Source organism: Monomorium pharaonis, chromosome 10 (genome assembly GCF_013373865.1).
Source record: "Monomorium pharaonis isolate MP-MQ-018 chromosome 10, ASM1337386v2, whole genome shotgun sequence".
In the NCBI taxonomy this organism is placed as follows: Eukaryota; Metazoa; Arthropoda; class Insecta; order Hymenoptera; family Formicidae; genus Monomorium; species Monomorium pharaonis.
Genome location: NC_050476.1, coordinates 14,499,495 through 14,518,445, shown reverse-complemented (window position 1 = coordinate 14,518,445; position 18,951 = coordinate 14,499,495). Strand labels below are relative to the sequence as shown.

The following is an 18,951-nucleotide window of genomic DNA, read 5'->3' as shown; positions in this document are numbered from 1 at the left end:
AACATATATAAAAATGTACAGATTAGGAAACTAGGAGTATAGGTTTTAGGTTTAGGTTAAACCAGAATAAGTTAAGGTGTGGATGGATGCAAAGTTAAGATTTTGAATGTAAACCAAATCCCTTCTTGGCATTGTATATGCTTGAAGTAATAAAGAATAATAATAAAATAAAAGCAATTAAATTTTGCAAAACATTAAAAATAAATAGCATTAATTTGTTTACTTATTAATTTTATTGTTAAATTTATCTTTTTTCATAATTTTAATAATTTGATGAAAATTGCGATCTATTTAGCATTAATACTTTGAAGCATTCAAATGGTTAATTAGATGGTTAACTAAGGGACTATAAAAGTGAGTATTCTCACGTCCGCCATTTTTCTTCAAACTAGTCAAGTAACTAGCATGATGTTTTATATATATAATACATCGCAATAACTTTTACAGTCTCAAGATCCCAGCTAACCATTTGCTGCCAAATTGTCAGCAGACTGCTAAAAATTTCTTGCAGAATCAGGTTGCCAAAACCATGGCCTACTGTGTCCTCGAGTGCGCCCAAATTGCAAGCAAAAATTGTTATCAAATCCTGATATCAAATTGGGTGCAACATTAGAGCAGACCTGTCACTAGCAATACAATGACAGATTCACGCAGCAAATTGAGAACAGATGTTGCAACGTAAACTCACAGCAGATTTACACCAAATATGCAACAGATCTGTATTCATAAATGATGACAGATTGGCGACAGATTTGTCGAATCTTTTCATTTCTTCTTTTATCACAGTTATAATTTTATTTGAGAATCGATGTAAGCAATCTCCTAAGAAGATTTATTAATTCAGGAGTAAAAACAGATTAAATAATTTAACCAACCATCTCCTTAGCATCTAATATTTCCTATAGGAGGGCCTCAATTGACCCATCTATTTTCTCCCTTTATATCGCAGGTATATCATCTATTCTAGGTGCAATTAATTTCATTAAATTTCTTTGTAGTTAAATCTCACTCTCAAAAAAATGAAAATACTACCAGTTCTGTATCATAAAAATATAATGTGGCGTCATTATTCCGTCACATCGGACTCTTCCGCAGTTGCAGCGAAGGAAGATAATTTTTGCTTACCTTAGTCGCGTTGCGAGTGGTCTTCATGTAGCGAGTTGACTGCATTTTACTCCTGAGAAAGTAAGCCGCCTATCGACGGTGCCGCACTTTTTATTGCCAATTTGACATTTCGACAGATCTGCTGCATTTCTGCAGCAGATCTGTCGAACAATCGATGTATATAAAAATAAATACATTAAAAACTTCTTATAAATACTTTATATATACATAAATAATATAATAAATAACACAACACAATAATTAATGCAATTAATATTTTATTTTTATTTTAAAATAAAAATTATATACACAAATAAAATTATACATATATATAATTACATTTATCTTTTTGAACATATTGTTATTATGTTGCAAAATTTGTTACACACTTAACACATATATAGTAACACAAATAGAGGTGAAGATCACATAAACTGAATTTCAGTTTAGCTTAGCTAAAAAGCTGTAAAAAAAATAAAAAAAAATAAAACAAAAATAATTCTGACAATAAAATAAATTTTTAGTATTTAATAATAATAAATAACAAAATAAATATCTTTAAACTAACTAATTATATTTAATTAATAATAGACTAAAAAAATAAAATTAAAAAATGTTTAAAAAATTTAATTTTTTTTAAATTTTATAAAAACAAAACTTGAATATATAATATATATTGCATATTTAACGTTATGTACTTATTGATAAGTTGGTTATTGTTGTTCAGAAACAAACAAAAATAAATTACAAACTATTACAAACTTTGAAAAACATTAAAAATGTTGTAAAATTACTAATTTCGTATGATTTTTTTGAGATCTAAAACATCTATTAGCAAATTTTAATGTATAAAATAATCGTACTCTGCTATACAATGTTAATAAATACTGTTTTGGGAATTGGTTACAGGGATGATTAAATGGTACTTCTAAAAATAATTCTAATAATTGTTTGATTACATGTTTCTGTATAATAAAATTGTTTATATTATCGAAAAATATTGTTTCTAATGTTTTGATAAATTGAACAAAATTGACATTTGGCATTAATAAATCACCAAACAAATTTTCCTCTGCAGAATTATATGCTCTATGAAAACAATATATAGTGTTAGCATCTAATTCATTGTAACTTTTGGCATATTTGGTACAAATATCACAAGAATGTTTTTGAAGACACTTACGGATAAGGTAACCACAAATATATCTAAAAGCATTTTCTTCCGTTAAATTTAAATTATGGTAATCGTGATTATCAAGTAATATTCTTGTTTCTTGAATAGGTTCTTCTCTAATAAAAGGAGATTGATTAAATTCACTTAAATTAGTTAAAATTTGATCTGAATCATTTAAACAGTTTCCAGTATTTATATTTGAATATTGTATGGAAAACAATTTTCTAAACGTAAAATAAAATTGTATAGGGGTTGGATTAAATGCATTGCCATTTATCGACCGAATTTTACCAAAAAAGTTTTCTAAAGAACCTTGGTTAAAACGTCTCATAAATAAATATTTTTCTGATATCGTTTCTTGCAAATTTGACCATAATTGAAGTAAGCTATTAATATTTAATTGCCACAATTTAAATGTTCTTACTTTATTAGTTATATCTTTACCCGATTTACTATATATCCTTAATGTTGAAAAATATTCTTTCATATAAAGTAAAAATTCAATTTGATATTCATCACCCTTAAATGCTTGTTTATATTTTCTCGAATGATCTATTGTTAAAGAATTGAAAATATCGAACAAATTATTTATGTTTTCTATAAATGTTGCAGTAGCTGATGCATCTTCTGGTAATATTTAAAGAAATAAAAGTTCTTAAAGCTGCAGAGACGGTATGACTTAGAACTTGAGCTGCAAATTTAACCTTCATTCTTTCAAAATTTGTTGGATATATATGTGAATCAGTTAGTTTCGGTACTAATCGGTTATCTTTGGTTTTATCTATATTATACAAATCTTTGACATAAGACCAAAAAATATTTTCTGATTTTATCTTAATATTATTTGTAATAAAATTATTACGAACTGCTTTTAGAATATGTGGTGGATCAAAAAAATAAAATATTTTATTATTGTCTACTTCAAAATATGGTTGTTCGTTTGTAACACCTAGTTTTTCTGACATTTGCACAAAATTACTACCCATATCACTAATAACAGCAATTACTTTTAACTTAATTTTTTGCAATTTTACAATAGCTTGCAAAATAATTTCTTTGACATCATCAGCTTTAAATGTAGAATTAAGGAAAAAATAAGCAAGTGGCTGTTTCCAAGATTTATATATACCTCGCAACATAATAACAGCTGCATTACATGCTGGTAAAAAAGATTTGTCACGTCCATGATCTTCAAAACTAATAATTTCATCAAGATTAATGTTATAAAAAAGATTTGCTTTTATAGCAGCTTCGTCAATGCATATGATACAAAATTTGTCAATATCATTAAAATTGTCTATTTTATTTTTTATTATGTTAAAAATATAATCATGTAATCCTGGTAAAATTTGTAGATTTTGTATTGTTCGTTGGAGTGTTCTTGGAGTAGGTAAGCAAAATTGACTGGTTAATAATTTATAGCTTTTCGGTCCAGAGAAATAGAGTTTTAAACAAAATTGTTTAAATTCCATTGAATATTTTTTACCTTTTGCAGATTGTCTGTGAAGTTCTGCTTGAGTCTTGACAAAATTAGTTACTTTTGGAGGAAGAAATTTATTACAATGCGAATACCATTCGTTAAATGTAATTTCATTTTTTATTCCATTTTTATAACATTGTAATTTTCTTTGTAATCTTTTAATTTTTTTACGAAGATAAATGTTTTGACATCTTAATTTTTTTTTCTTGGACTACAATAAGATAATTTCAATTCTGTTTGCGTTAGTTTGTCCTCCATAACTTTATTTACAATTTCAATGTGTCTGCGTTTAATATCTTGCGTTTTATTTTTTACAAATATACATTCTGCAATAAAAATTTAATACAACAGAAATATGAAAAAAATAAAAAAATAAAAATTTTATTTCGATTACTTACCATTATCAATATTAATCATTTCATTTTCTATATGTGTTTCAGATATTCCACATGTACTTATTCCATTGACGTTTTCTTCTGTTTCTATATATTTATCATGTAAGGCTATTGTAACATTATCAAATTAAGATAATTTTATTTTAAAAATTTACATCAAATATTTTTATTTATAATGAAACAACAAAATAGTTTAGACTAATGCATTAAAATAGTTTTAAACAATAACATTTATTATATAAAATTAATAAAATTAAAAATAAATTTAAAACAAATAATCAACTAAAATTATTTTTTTTATAATTTAATTTAATATTATTGTTTATTAAAAAAATTATTAAATAATAACTGAAATAAAAACTAATTCAAAAATAAGACCAAATAAAAATAAACTTATAAATATATTTATTTTCTAAATGTAAATTTATTAATAAAATTATGTTAATTATAAATTATAACAAAATATTACACATATATAATACATTTAGATGTGTGTGTGTGTTTGTGTGTGCGTATGTGTGTATGTAAAGTTGAATCAATAAAATAGAATATAAATTTTACCTTCTGATAAAGGTTCCGAGTTATCTAATACATTTATGGTTGGAATTGCGTGTGGTTGAAGTCTATTTCTTAAATTGTTTAAAAACATTACATCAGTAAAATGTTCACTACAAATCCTGTAATTATTGCATAATTTTTCTAGTGGTATGTTTATTTGTCTCTTACAAAATTTTAACCATAGCTCAGCTCTAAAAAAAAACATGTGCAATTATTTTTTTTTATAAAAGCAATAATGCTATAAGTCAAGTTTTTGTGCTAAGTGAAATCTTAGTAATTTCTCTCTTTATATAAACAATAATAATAAACTGCATGTCAGTAAATTAAATAATGTATAAGAAACGTTCATAAAATTAATTTACAAGTTTCATATATATAATAATTCACACACATATATATATATATATTAATTTAATAAATAATAATAAAATATAATAAATGTTACCTTACTATGTCTTTTGGGAATCTAAAAAAGCTAATCCCTTTTGTACCTGTAATATTCTTACAATTATATACAGCACAAACGTATCCACCCATTTCAAAATTGAATTATATTTTTTCACTAAGAAAAAATACAAAGTCAAATTAACTTTTAATGATGTAAACACCATCGACTTAGGGTGCGGTCCCATGGAGCGGATTATGCGGAAGCGGAACGAGCGGATCACCAATCGCGAGATCATTCTGATAGAACTCTTTCAAAGATTCCGTCGAAACGGTCCTGTAATTGGTGATCCGCTCGTTCCGCTTCCGCATAATCCGCTCCATGGGACCGCACCCTTAAAGCCACTTAGAGCATGGACTGCGCCGTCTGCGTCAGTAAACACAACCAGCTGTCAACGAAGCTGCCATATTGTTGGTTGGATTTTTCGCGCATGCGGACTGGAACTTCTTTTCCTGATTTTTCGCTACTGTCGTAACTGATTAAACTGTGGTTTCAGCGCGATCCAGACCATCCACCAAGCCCAAGGAAGTCTTATCGCTGTGTCTTGCTGCATGAGACACAAAATCTATTTTATCCGAGGCAATCCTTTTTATTTTTCCATTAAATTTTGTACTTTTACAATTTGGCAGTAGAAAATATTGTACAACTATATTTTGTAATTATTTTCAATAATATGTAATTGATTATTCCAAATATTCAGTTTGCAAGATTGAGGTTAGTCTGCAAATTTATAGCAAATTTAATAAAACCATTAATCTCAATATAAGATTACAGTCATATAATTAAAATATAATTGTTGCATAACATTTATGTTTTATCTCAGTTACATGTTACATTTATATAATATAACTATAACATTGTATGAGTGGAAAATTACAATTAACATAGACGTTACATGTAACGCACATATTATATTGCGTGTTACTTCCCGTTTTATTATGCCAACATTGATGTTATGTAACTGCGTTTGCTGGGATGTAATTATAACATGTTATATTGCTGAGTCGGAAATTGTAACTTACATGTTCACTGGGTCGTACGTAAGTTATTAACCAATCACATTTGTATTTAAAGAAGAATAATTGAATATGATTGGCGATTTCTTATGACTTGCGATTTAATCATAGAGAAACCTGTGCTTTTGCATTTTTGTTCGCACGCATGCGTATAAAAAAGACAACATTTCCCAGTGAACACAGTAATATAGTAGCAGTGTAACAGCAATGTAACCAAATATAACAGGTTACGTTACTCTGAAATTACACGTAACTTACATGTAAGTTACAATTTCCGACTCAGCAATATAACATGTTATAATTATATGTTATCTAACCGTTACACAACAGTTACAAAGAAAAATAAAATAAAATTAAAATTTCATTTTTTAAAAATTATTTTTATTAACAGCACATACGAAATTTAGGATAAATTTTTATTAATTAATTAAATTTAAATTATGTTATTTTTTATTTTATTCTTACTTGCCGCTGCTGGGTTTGAACCCGGGACCTTAGGATGACGAACCTTGTACTCTACCTGCTACGCCAATTTGACTCATCGATATGAGTACTTGTTATTGTCTACATATACCTGTATGTTATAAACTGACGCAACTATATTATTTTTTATAAAAGCAATTCAATTTTGCAAAACATATTAAAAATAAATAGCATTAATTTATTTACTTATTAATTTCATTGTTAAATTTATCTTTTTCCATAACCTTAATAATTTAATGAAAATTGCGATCTATTTAGCATTAATCTTTGAAGCGTTCAAATGATTAATTAGATGGTTAACTATATAGATCATAATTCTAAGAAAAATTGAATAGTATACGTTTATTATTCTGTTTTTGTTGAGTACATGATGAATTTAGATTTTGTGCATTTTTTGTGCGCAGTAATTGTAGACAAACCGTTATTTTTGAAAACATTATCTTTATAATAATTTTTTTTATTATCAAATAGATCTGTCATTCAGGATGTTATAATGTTGTCTGATTTCTGAGTCAACTACGACGCATCGTTCCGTAATAACATTGATACGAACGTGTTATGTTACGATTATACAATTTTTGTTGAATAACTGTAACGCCAAAACGATGTATAACAGCTATATCACTTGCGTATAACAAAAATATTACGTAACAGGGTATTTGCATGTCATATAGCACCTACATATCACAAGAATAACAATGTTAAATTACATGTAACTTCCATCCCAGACAGCACATGTAGATTATGAGAACGATAATAGGATATTGCGAAAGTATATTGCAATATTCGTATAATATTAGAGATACGTCTGTGATATGGCGAGTATATACCCAGGTAGCAAGGTGACGTCTAATTGACGGCATTTTTTGGTCATTTTATGACGAACCAGACGTCATAATGTCGAGATAAAATGACGTCTAAATGTCGTAAAACTGACGCACATTTGTCTCATCTTAACGACGTCATATATTGACGTCAAAAATACGTCATTATTTTCATATTATTGACGTCATTTTCAAGAAGCTAGTATCGTACATTTGACGGTATTTTATTGTTATTTTTATGACAAAACATAGGTTTTTAGATTACATTTAATAAAGACGACATTTTAACGTCATTTTTATGACTATCCCAGGTAGTAAAAGCCGTTATTTTGACGTTTTAGAAAATATTTCGGGTACATGTCCTATATATGCAGTACTTGCATTATGAAAATATCAAAATAACATAATTATAATGTAAAAAAAAATCTACGTTGTTTCTCAACAAGCATCGTTAACTTCCGCAGTCACCCATCCAACTCTGAACCGCCGTCGACGTTGCTTGACTTCGAAGATCGTACGCTACCTAGCCCTTTGTGATGATCCATGAACACTTGATGATCATGAATACATATTTGTTATAGATCAGTTCAATAGATGCGAGAAACATGAAACTTGTAGTTAACTAATATTTTTATAAATAAATATAAATTTACAGTTTTTTTCCTGATTTTTACATATGCAAAATAACATGTGGAATAACTTATAGAAATATGTTTTTGCTCTGTTCTTTTGATAAAGCTAAATTATACCTCAGACAAAACGCAATATTTATAAAATATTTATAAAATATTTATAATATTTATTTAAATATTTTATAAATATTTATCCAAATATTTTATAAATATTTTTGTGGTCTTATATTTGACAAATCATAAAGATTTATCATAAATATTATAAAAATTATGAAATATTTATAAAATTTACAAAATATTACTTATACAAATCTTTATCTTTTATTTACCATAAATATTATATAAAATATTTAATCTATATTTTAATATGTTGAATAAAGATTTTTTTCTTCGTATATATAAAATATGTGTAAAATATTTATATAATATTTTGAAAAAATAAATATTAATAAATATTAATAAATATTTATCATAAATATTATGTGCTGCCTGGAATGATTCTAAAATATTGATAATATTAATTATATAAAATATTATATTAATTTTAATAATGTTGTTTATTAACCAATCTTTAAATAATGATAGTTATAGGTAGCAAGGTGTCGTCCACTAGACTTCAATAATTTGTCATTTGAGGTCAAATCGTCAATTATTACAAAGAATTATAGTTAACGTCAGTAATTAGTCACTAATAAAATCTTATTAATACGTCGTAAAATGATCAATTAACTGACGTTATTAATTAGTCAAGAATATGACGTCGGAAATACGTTGTAGGATGGATAAATGACTGACGTAATTAATAGGTCAAAAAATGACGTTACTATTACGTCTTAATTTGGTCACATGACGTCTGCGACCTTAAATGACGAATTATTGACGTCGTATTAACGTCACCTTGCTACCTGGTGTAAAGGATGGACTTAAATCTTTTGAATTTGGCGGCAATTCGAGAGGAAGAGGCAGGGATTCTACCAATGAAATGTCGAGAGCGTTTTAGCACTAAATCAATTTAATTTCGCTTTATTCCACAAAGGTTTTCGCCTCGACCGCCGACCACGCGGTCGTTGGACAATTTCAAAATGGTCTCCGCGATCACGCAAACAGTTCGTGACCGAACAAACCCGGCGCTGCTCCGATTAACCGGCACTACCGCACCGCTCCAGTCCGCTCGCCGTCGTACTAGCAGTCCGGGCGCAAACCTGACGCACCGCGACTTCTACGCGCACAAACTCCTGGACAACGCACTCCGAAAATACCGGAGCACCTGCTCCAACCGGACGCAACTTTCGCGGGCAAAAGACGCCACTCGCTCCCTGCGTATTCGTTTTAAACCTCGCTTCCATTACTGCCAATCCAGGGAAAACAAAGTTCCGTTTCCAACTTGCTTAGTAACTTAAGTTTCCCCCGAATTCCCTTACAGTTCGTCCATTCTGACATGACATTCGACTCGAATGTTCTCGGCGGGCGATACGCTTACCCATTACAATAAACAATATGAAAAATTTTACGCAGAACAATAACAATAAAATACAATGATTATTCTTCAGAAAACAATGTTCGTGCAAATGTCCAATCGTTTCATATCCTCATTGATGATTAAAGATTATCCTAAAGTCTGTTTCAACATTTAAGTTTCTCGTGTGACATTCGCTAATTTATGCCTATCACTTATTGATTGCATTCGATGAGGATTAACTGGACATTATCACGACCTAGCTTTCCGTTAACGCATCGGATTTGCCCCATGGCTTTAACTTGTCGGAAGATAGAATTGTATTATAAGGTTTGCTCGAAATGTTAAAGCCAGGGACATCGCGAACAACATATCGGTTATTCTCTAACACTTTAGTGACTAGGTATGGGCCCTTATATTTAGATTTGAGCTTCCGTGATTGGCCCGGTTTTCCCTGTGTGTCGCGTATTAAAACTAAATCATTTTCTTTGTACCGCGCCGGTCTCTTATGTCTACTATCGTAATATATTTTATTGTAATTTCTTAATTTTTCTGTTGCCTCGATAGCAGCATCACGCGCTATTTGTCGCTCGTGGTCGATATCCTTCTCGATATTGGCTAATTGGTCGATTAATTCTTTCAGCTCGCTGTCGCTGTGATTACGTTGCGCGTAACCTAACAATAAATGGCTAGGCGTTGTTCTTATCGACGAGTGCGCGGTATTGTTTATAACGTATTGAATTTGCGCAATATTCGTGTTCCACGCTTCGGGCGTGTCTGTGGCTTTCGCGAGTGAAGATTTTAAAAAACGGTTGACCCGTTCGACCATCCCATTAGCCCATGGTGACGCGACCGCGGTTTGCCTATGCCGTATTTTATATTTATTAATGAGGTAAGTAAATTCTCTGGCAGTAAATGCGGAACCTCTATCCGAAACTATTAGCTTAGGGGTACCAAAGACATTGAATAACCATTGCAAACTGCTACAGGCTTCTTTAGCCGCTGCTGCCTGTGACGGAAACAACCAGGTGTAACGCGTAAATGCGTCTATCACCACTAAGATATGCTTAGACCCATCATTAGATTCTGGCAATGGCCCGAAATAATCGACGTGAATGACTTCAAAGGGTAAGTTTGGAGATTTTTCTAATTGCATTTCTCCCTCGCGCGCATGGCTTGAGGCATTTGCCATCAAACACGTAATACAATTGTCAATGTGCAACTGCACTTTCTTGCGTAGGGATGGAAACCAATATGTGTTTCGAATTCCATCTATCGTTTTTTCCGTCCCGCAATGTGCCATTTCATCATGGTACACCCTAATCACATTACTAACCATGTTGTCTGGAACATAAAAACGAGCTTTATCCCCTTTTCGATAGACCAATCCGTCTATAATTTCAAATTTATCACTTTCGTTAGATTCAAGCTCATTCGCTATTTCTTTTATTCTAGCGTCTTGTAATTGGCGGTATACTAACTCTGTTTCTATAGGTAGCGCATTTACCAACGCAATCTGTCTACTTAACGCATCAACGTGGCCCATCTTTTTGCCCGGACGATGTGCCACCTTGAAGCGGTAATTTTGGAGAGCCAAGGTCCAGCGAGCAATTCGGGGATTGAGGTTGGCTTTATTTACAGCGAAGACCAATGCATTACAATCTGTAATGACTGTAAACTCTAATCCATATAGGTAAATATGAAACCGTTCAATTGCTCTCACAATTGCCAGCATTTCCAACTCAAAACTATGGTATTTTGCTTCTGTTGTATTTGTGGACTGGCTGTAATATGCAATGGGTGCCCAGCAGCTTGAAGACTGTTTCTGCAAGAGGATTGCAGCCAATCCCTGAGCGCTGGCATCCGTGTGAAGCTGCGTTTCAGACTTTGGATTGTAAATCCTGAGAACCGGGTAAGTTATCAATTCTGCTTTAAGCGTTTCATAAGCTCTAATGCATTGCTCATCAAAATTAAAGGCACTATCTTTTTTTAGTAAATGATACAATGGTCTTGCTTTATCTGCAAAGTTCCTAATGAACCTTCTAAAATAACTGGTCAATCCCAAGAATCGCTGGACCTCGGTAGTGTTCCTTGGCTTTGGAAAATTTCTTACGGCTTCGGTGTGATGAGAACTCAGAGTAATTCCCTTCTCAGAGACAGTATAACCAAGATATTGAATTTCTTTGTGTAAAAACTGACACTTGCCATAATTCAGTTCCAAGCCATACTGCTTAATTATTGCAAGAGTCATTCTTAAAGTCTCTAAGTTATCATCCACCGAGCTTGACGCTATCATAATGTCATCTATATATACAATGACTTTTTCTTCGCGTATTAGCGCTTGCAAAATATTAACTAATCTTTTCTGAAATTCCGCTGGGCTTTCGCAGAAGCCGAAAGGAAGTCTGTTGTATTCATACTGCCCATCGGGCGTAGCAAAGGCAAAATATTTAGTGTCCTCTGGGTGGACCTTGATCTGATGAAACCCGTCTCTTAAATCTAATACTGTGAATACTTGCTTGTTTCCCAGCCTTGATAAACAGTCCTCTATCAAAGGAAATGGATAACGCTGTTTGGCAACTCTACTGTTCAACGGCCGAAGATCAACACACATCCGCATCGAACCGTTTTTCTTTTGTACCGGGACTACCCGTGCGCAATATGGTGAGACGCTGGGTTTTATTATGCCTCTGTCTAACAAGTCATCAACTATTTCTCGAATTTGCTTTCTTTGCGTGAAGGCAAAACGCCGTGGCAAATATGAATACGTAGACTTATCCTTTAAATTAACTCTTACATAATAATCATCTTTTATAAGCGGAATATCCGCGGTTTCTATCTCTAATATTGTTTGTTTTAACCGATTCCTACAAGATTCATCAAAATCAATACGACAATTATCAAGTATCTCTTCTAATGTATTTGAAACTTCGCATATGTCGAATTGTGGTAAAAGCAAAATTTCTTCTGAAGAGAAATCTTGTGGATTATATATTACCGTAATCTTTTCCTTTGTTAAAAAATCTCTTCCTATAATTAATGCGTTAGCAAAATTATTGTTTTCAAGTATATTTAACTCTATATTTAATCGGATATCCGGCCATTGTTTAAAGCCAATTTCTGTTTTTATTGTTCCTCTTGTACGAATCGGTAAATCATTCAACGCATTGAATTTACGCATTGCTTTGTCAACTACGCTTTCTTGCGCGAAAAATTCCTTATATGTATTATATTTAATAAAGGAAACAGGACTTCCTGTATCAATTAATACGCTTAAATCGCACTTAATGTTATTAATATAATTAATTTTCACTGGAGTATTACTCATCACCATGTTTTTAGGTACCTCCTGAACGGACGCCACTGTCTCGGTTGCATCTTCCGGCTCCGTCACTGCTAGCACTTTTTCGGATTGCTGCCCTTGCGCGTTAAGTCCATCCTTGCGTTTCAGCTTGGGGCACTCCGTTTTGCGGTGACCAGGCGTCTTACAATAATAGCAGGTAACCTCCGATGGTTCCTTGACATCCTTGTTTGCTTGTCCTTTCTTCTCCTCTCTTTTACCGGCATCCTTGTGCTTCCAATTACGATTGTTGTTACTAAATTTCCTGTTGTATTCGCTCGAAGCTGCTGTGATACTCCTCATCTGCTCGAGGAATTCCTCAACTGTGGCGGCTCTCAGGGTCGCTGCCGTGGCTCTCAGCGATGCCTTCCCTATACCACCGATCACCAAATTAATCGCATCCCGTTCCGTCAAGTTTAACGGTTGCATTAGGGCCATTTTTTCAATGGCGTAATGTTGAAAAGACTCTTTCAAGTACCACCACCTCCTAGATTCTACTTTTTGCATGAGAACATAGAAAGGTAGTTTTCTTTCAAAAACTTTTAATAACGTTTCTTTCAGAGCCGTCCAAGACTCCAAAACTGCACCGGACTGAAACTCGTACCATTTTTTTGCTTCTTTTGTTAACTTACTTGACGCTGCCAATAACATTACTTCCGGCGAGGCCCTATGTATCTGGGCGACTTGATCGACTCTCCTTACCCATCGATCGACGTTCTCGTCCTCACCTCCTCCGAATTCCGGTATTTGTAGCGATAGCAACGACACTGCGTTAGCTGGCGGGAGCGAGCCCACTGTAGAATGCGGCGAGGCACCACCCGCAACCGCTACCGACGGAAGATTTGTATTACGTGAGACCGTGCTCCGCAACGGTGATTCCAGTTCCACCGTATGTGTTCTATTTTGTCCTTCATTTGTTAATAGACGCACTGTTTGTTGAAACTGTTCCAACATTTGCTGATTTTGCCTTTGAATCTGCATCGCAAACGATTCTATCGCACGCTGTATTACTTCTGATGTCTGCACGCTCATATCACGTGCCCCATCGAAATGACCTTCCCGGTCTTTCACGTGCTCACCTGATGGTCCCTCGACTGCTATCGCTCCTTGCTCCGACAACTGCCCCTGATTAGCAAGGTGCTCCATAATGGCATCTACTACTGAATCCTTCCTTCCCGTCACAATTAATTGGTACTTTCTTGCTTCCTTTTTCAGTTGATCTACTGTCAAGGCTTCTAGACGAGCTCGTTCTGCGTCGTGATCCATATCCCACTTCTGAGAGTTGTAAAGGATGGACTTAAATCTTTTGAATTTGGCGGCAATTCGAGAGGAAGAGGCAGGGATTCTACCAATGAAATGTCGAGAGCGTTTTAGCACTAAATCAATTTAATTTCGCTTTATTCCACAAAGGTTTTCGCCTCGACCGCCGACCACGCGGTCGTTGGACAATTTCAAAATGGTCTCCGCGATCACGCAAACAGTTCGTGACCGAACAAACCCGGCGCTGCTCCGATTAACCGGCACTACCGCACCGCTCCAGTCCGCTCGCCGTCGTACTAGCAGTCCGGGCGCAAACCTGACGCACCGCGACTTCTACGCGCACAAACTCCTGGACAACGCACTCCGAAAATACCGGAGCACCTGCTCCAACCGGACGCAACTTTCGCGGGCAAAAGACGCCACTCGCTCCCTGCGTATTCGTTTTAAACCTCGCTTCCATTACTGCCAATCCAGGGAAAACAAAGTTCCGTTTCCAACTTGCTTAGTAACTTAAGTTTCCCCCGAATTCCCTTACACTGGGTACTCATAACGTACTATGTCCGCGTTGCCTTATCCCATAGAATTTCGCTGGCAGTTTATGAGAATATACCGAATATATCTTAAGAATGTTATACGTATGTCTAAAGTATATCTTCAGTATATTCACAATATGTCTACAGTATGTTCACATTATATGGGCTCATGCATAATGAGAGGAATAAGGAACAAGGAATTAAACATACAGAATTAGCAAGAAGAAATAAGAAGAGGAATTAATCATTTCGCACATCAGGAAGCTATCGCAAAAAATGAAGCGTAATATCTGTTGAATACGCTGGGGTGCTTTGGGAAATTATGCTCAGATAATTGTAGGTTATAACCTAAATAATATATGTATATATACAATATATATATATTATTATAGTTTACGTTACTATATTATATCTTATGTACATACCAGAGTTATCTGGGCGTAATTCCTGAGAAAACCACGTTGTCCGTGAGTTCGTGTTCGCACGTTCACACCCTACACTTCACCACGTGTCTGCATCACACGGCAGACGAAAATGCGTAACGTTACAGATCATAGATAGCGTTGACATGATTCACTTTCGATATTACGCGGATATTTTGGAAATATGTGATAGATATACATGAGATATATCATAGGATATTTTACGGATGTTTTGAGTATATTAGATATAATCTCAGTATATTCAGTAGGAGTTGCGAAGTTCAGTCGCTATATTCTAAGTTTATCTTGAGGATATATCAAAATGACATTCTATTGAGACGTTATATGAATGTTTTACGTATATTCGGTATGATCACAGTACATTACGTATGAGAGTATAATATTCGTACGATATCTGGTGCTGTCTGGGATGTTATATTGCCGCTATAAAATGTGTTTACTGGGTTACTTATTTTTCTTTTCCTTAACTTTATAAGAAAAACCTAGAAAAATGACTAATAGCAAAATTCATTTTTAGCAAGCTAGATAAAAGAAAAAATAGCTAGATCTAGCTACAAAATAGCTAAATTGGCAACACTGTCCGTAACTTTGCATTCTTTGCACTGATGCCAGTAGGCCTGTTCTTTTTAGCTGCACTGCTGCACTGGTGCAATAAGGCTGTGTTCCAAAATTCACTGCTAGTATTGAAAATTTATAGCCTGTTCGAAAATAGCTTTAGTTGGTGTTGGGAAAAAAGGTTAAGTTGGTAATATTGAGAATTCCCAACGCTGTGTTTGTTTTCTCCATAGCCCTAGTTTACAACGAGCACTTGGTACGCGTATCAAGTAGTGAATTTAAGCTAATCAGCCAATGATTAAACATTCACTAGTTATTTATTATTTGATACGCGTACCAAGTGCTCGGTGTAAACTAGAGTATAGACATAGGCCCGTATTCATAGTCGAGTCTCAAGTCAGTACTTAAGATGATCTTGGTCAAGTCAATCTTATTCAATCAAGGCCGTCTTAAGAACAATAGATTTCATAGTCGTGAAATAAGACAATCTTCACGAAGAAGATTGTGCTCAAGTAAATCTTATTTGATTCGAGATCATCTTGACGAAGATGTTCTTAAGGTTGAACTTATTTGATATTCGGCAACTTCCGTAATATTTCTGTTGGATTCTCCAATAGGAACGTTACATTTATTATCATCTGCTCATGTTTTTACGTTATTGTCATAGTTCATGGTGCAATCCCACATAGCACACGTGTATTCTGAGAACGTTCCGCAGGATATCGGAACAGTAGATTGCGTAGATACTGGGAACAATCAAGATACGTACTGAGATATACTACAGTACAAACTAAGTATCTTCCTATGTCTCGCTTCTCCTACGGCATAGTACGTACCTGCGAATATCCCGCAGTATCTGTATAGTATGTGAATCGTCAGGGAATGGTCGATCATGTATATGCACGCATACATTTACACGCCTATGCGCGCGCGCTCACATCGAATCAGATTTATAGGTTAGGTAGGCGTATCCGTGGAATTTTATTAAAAAAGAATTTTTTAATGCAACTTTGAAATAAATTTATTATTTCATTTTAGTCTACAAAACAATATTGCAACCAACCATATTACAAAACAATATTACAATCAATTACGCTGAAAAAATCAAATATTTCCTTAACTGGTCCTTAATATTTTTATCCGGTTTTACATCGTCCGGATATAAAACTAATTTGAGACACCTCGGCAGTTCTTCGGCTGCTTCCTACGAATAATAGAACATAATTCTGATAACGTACAGTTAGAATACTTATAAAACTAAATTATGTAATAATTTTTCATAAGTCTTGTTAATAAATTCGAGATTATCTTTGTTGCCGCTGAGATCTCAGAAAGAACTTATATGGTGAATAATATTGTCATAACTAACAAATATTGATAACATAAATCGTAAGCGGTTAATGTTTGTGCATTAATAAACAACAGAGCTGATGGAGCGTGGCTTGCAACCTTTTCTCTTTATCTCTCTTTCCCTCCTCACCCCATCTTTGATTATAAGATATAGAAATAATTAATTTGCGAGACATGCTTTGTCAGCCCTGTTGTTCATTAATGCACAAACATTAACCGCTTACGATTTATGTTATCAATATTTGTTAGTAGGTAATGACAATATTATTCATCGTATAAGTTCTTTCTGAGATCTCAGCAGCAACCAAGATAACCTCAAATTTATTAACAAGACTTATAGAAAATCATTACATATATAAAAAAATATTACATAATTTAGTTTTGTAAGTATTTGTAGTAATGTATTCAATATAAATATCAATATTGCGTGACATAAGGGAAAGATTACCTTGGATAAAGAATCTCTTGCGAAATCGTGCAACCCAGCAAACGTAAACTCATCGGAAAGACAAAACAGCTGGGGACACTGTGGGAACCGCCGACACTGCCGTAGGTAGCGCTTAAACTGAGTATGTTCTGCAGAATATACGTTGACAGTTTTACGCTCAGACTAATGCTTACAAGGGAGAATAAGGTAATGATAGCGCTTTGGGTGTGAATCAGTGCGCGATCGATGTAAATTTTTATACATGAGATAACCGCAAGGTTCTTATTTATGTTCTCATATATTACGGATAATCACAGTATACGGATAATCAGTATAAGCATCGTAGTTTGTTCGTTCATTCTGAGTATGAACTTAAGAACATATGAAAAATGATATACTGATCAAGATGTTATACGAATATACTTAGAATGTTAGGAATGGTACGTACGACTACAGTACTTTCAGTATGAGTATATAATATTCGTATAATATCATGTGCTATGTGGGATAAGCAGTCACTGCAAAAAGACACTACTAATTATATTATTAAGTTTAATATTAATATTAATTTATAGAATGCTATAAACAAAATAAGTCGAATATTCAACTTAATAAAATTTATTAACAAATTTTTCTAATTGAATTATGTATTTATTAACAAAATGTCGTGCAAAGAAAATGTAAATTCAAGCAAAAATAAACACAACAATGGAAAAAAAGTATTTAAGTATTTAGTATTTTTTTTAAATAAGCATTTTATAAGCATTCTTTATTGTACTAAAACCTTATGTGATACATATGCGTTTCATTTATAATTTATCAATTTAATAAATGTGTTTTTATATAAAAAAATATAGCAACAATTATTTATAATCAAATCAATTTATATATTATTCATTATTACAATAATCCATTTATTTGTAATAGTAAATCCTCTGTTATTTATTTTAGCAAGTCCTTCCTTTATTATTAGTAAAATTCCATACATAATTGATTCTTTCAAAAACCAGAATCTTTTTTTAAACTCATTTTTATTTCAAAAATTAAAAGGATTGTGACCATTTCGATTATATCTTTTTAGAAGTTGTATTTGTAATTCGTTTTCTTCATTTTCTTCCTCCTCTTCATTAGATAAGTTAATATCTGGGATTTCAATATTTCTTGGTTCTTCAAAATTCATTATAAATGTAATACTGTCGCAACTTATATAAATTAGGTTAGCGTTCACTTCTTAAGTTCACTACAGACACGACTTGGCGAAGATCGTCTTATTTGCCGATATACAGGGTATTCCAGATTAACCGGAGGAGCCGGCATGTACGTATTCCTCATGAAAAACTGAGTCGAAAATGTCAGTAGCAAAATCTTGAGGGATCATTAGTTTTCAAATGGTAAGCCTTTGAAACCTTCCAACCACAGGCCGTGAAGCTCGCGCTGTCAGGCGCGGCGCAACTAAGCGGCCGGCTAGTCGCTTTG

General features: G+C 33.0%; 1 protein-coding gene and 1 long non-coding RNA gene across 11 annotated transcripts; both read right to left on the bottom strand.

Moving 5' to 3' along the window:
* Positions 1-454: 454 nt before the first annotated feature.
* Positions 455-5,583, bottom strand: LOC118647713 (52 kDa repressor of the inhibitor of the protein kinase-like). 9 transcript variants are annotated; one of them, XM_036293113.1, is made up of 6 exons: positions 5,301-5,382; positions 5,157-5,202; positions 4,715-4,902; positions 4,157-4,261; positions 3,765-4,084; positions 455-1,567 (listed from the first exon to the last, which is right to left on the bottom strand). In XM_036293113.1, exons 1-5 carry the CDS (start codon positions 5,341-5,343, stop codon positions 3,951-3,953), a joined length of 516 nt encoding a protein of 171 aa, XP_036149006.1. In that variant the 5' UTR covers positions 5,344-5,382; the 3' UTR covers positions 455-1,567; positions 3,765-3,950. The 9 variants fall into 9 exon arrangements, 8 of the variants coding, with proteins under 8 accessions (XP_036149006.1, XP_036149010.1, XP_036149012.1 ...); XM_036293117.1 differs by lacking the exons at positions 455-1,567; positions 5,301-5,382 and adding an exon at positions 5,490-5,583 and having other exon boundaries at positions 3,860-4,084; positions 4,715-4,782; positions 4,880-4,902; XM_036293119.1 differs by lacking the exon at positions 455-1,567 and having other exon boundaries at positions 3,860-4,084; positions 4,715-4,782; positions 4,880-4,902; positions 5,320-5,400.
* Positions 5,584-16,814: 11,231 nt separating this feature from the next.
* Positions 16,815-17,999, bottom strand: LOC118647772. 2 transcript variants are annotated; one of them, XR_004964914.1, is made up of 3 exons: positions 17,924-17,942; positions 17,497-17,624; positions 16,815-16,902 (listed from the first exon to the last, which is right to left on the bottom strand). It is a non-coding gene; the product is annotated as an uncharacterized LOC118647772 (long non-coding RNA). The 2 variants fall into 2 exon arrangements; XR_004964912.1 differs by having other exon boundaries at positions 17,497-17,999.
* Positions 18,000-18,951: the final 952 nt, after the last annotated feature.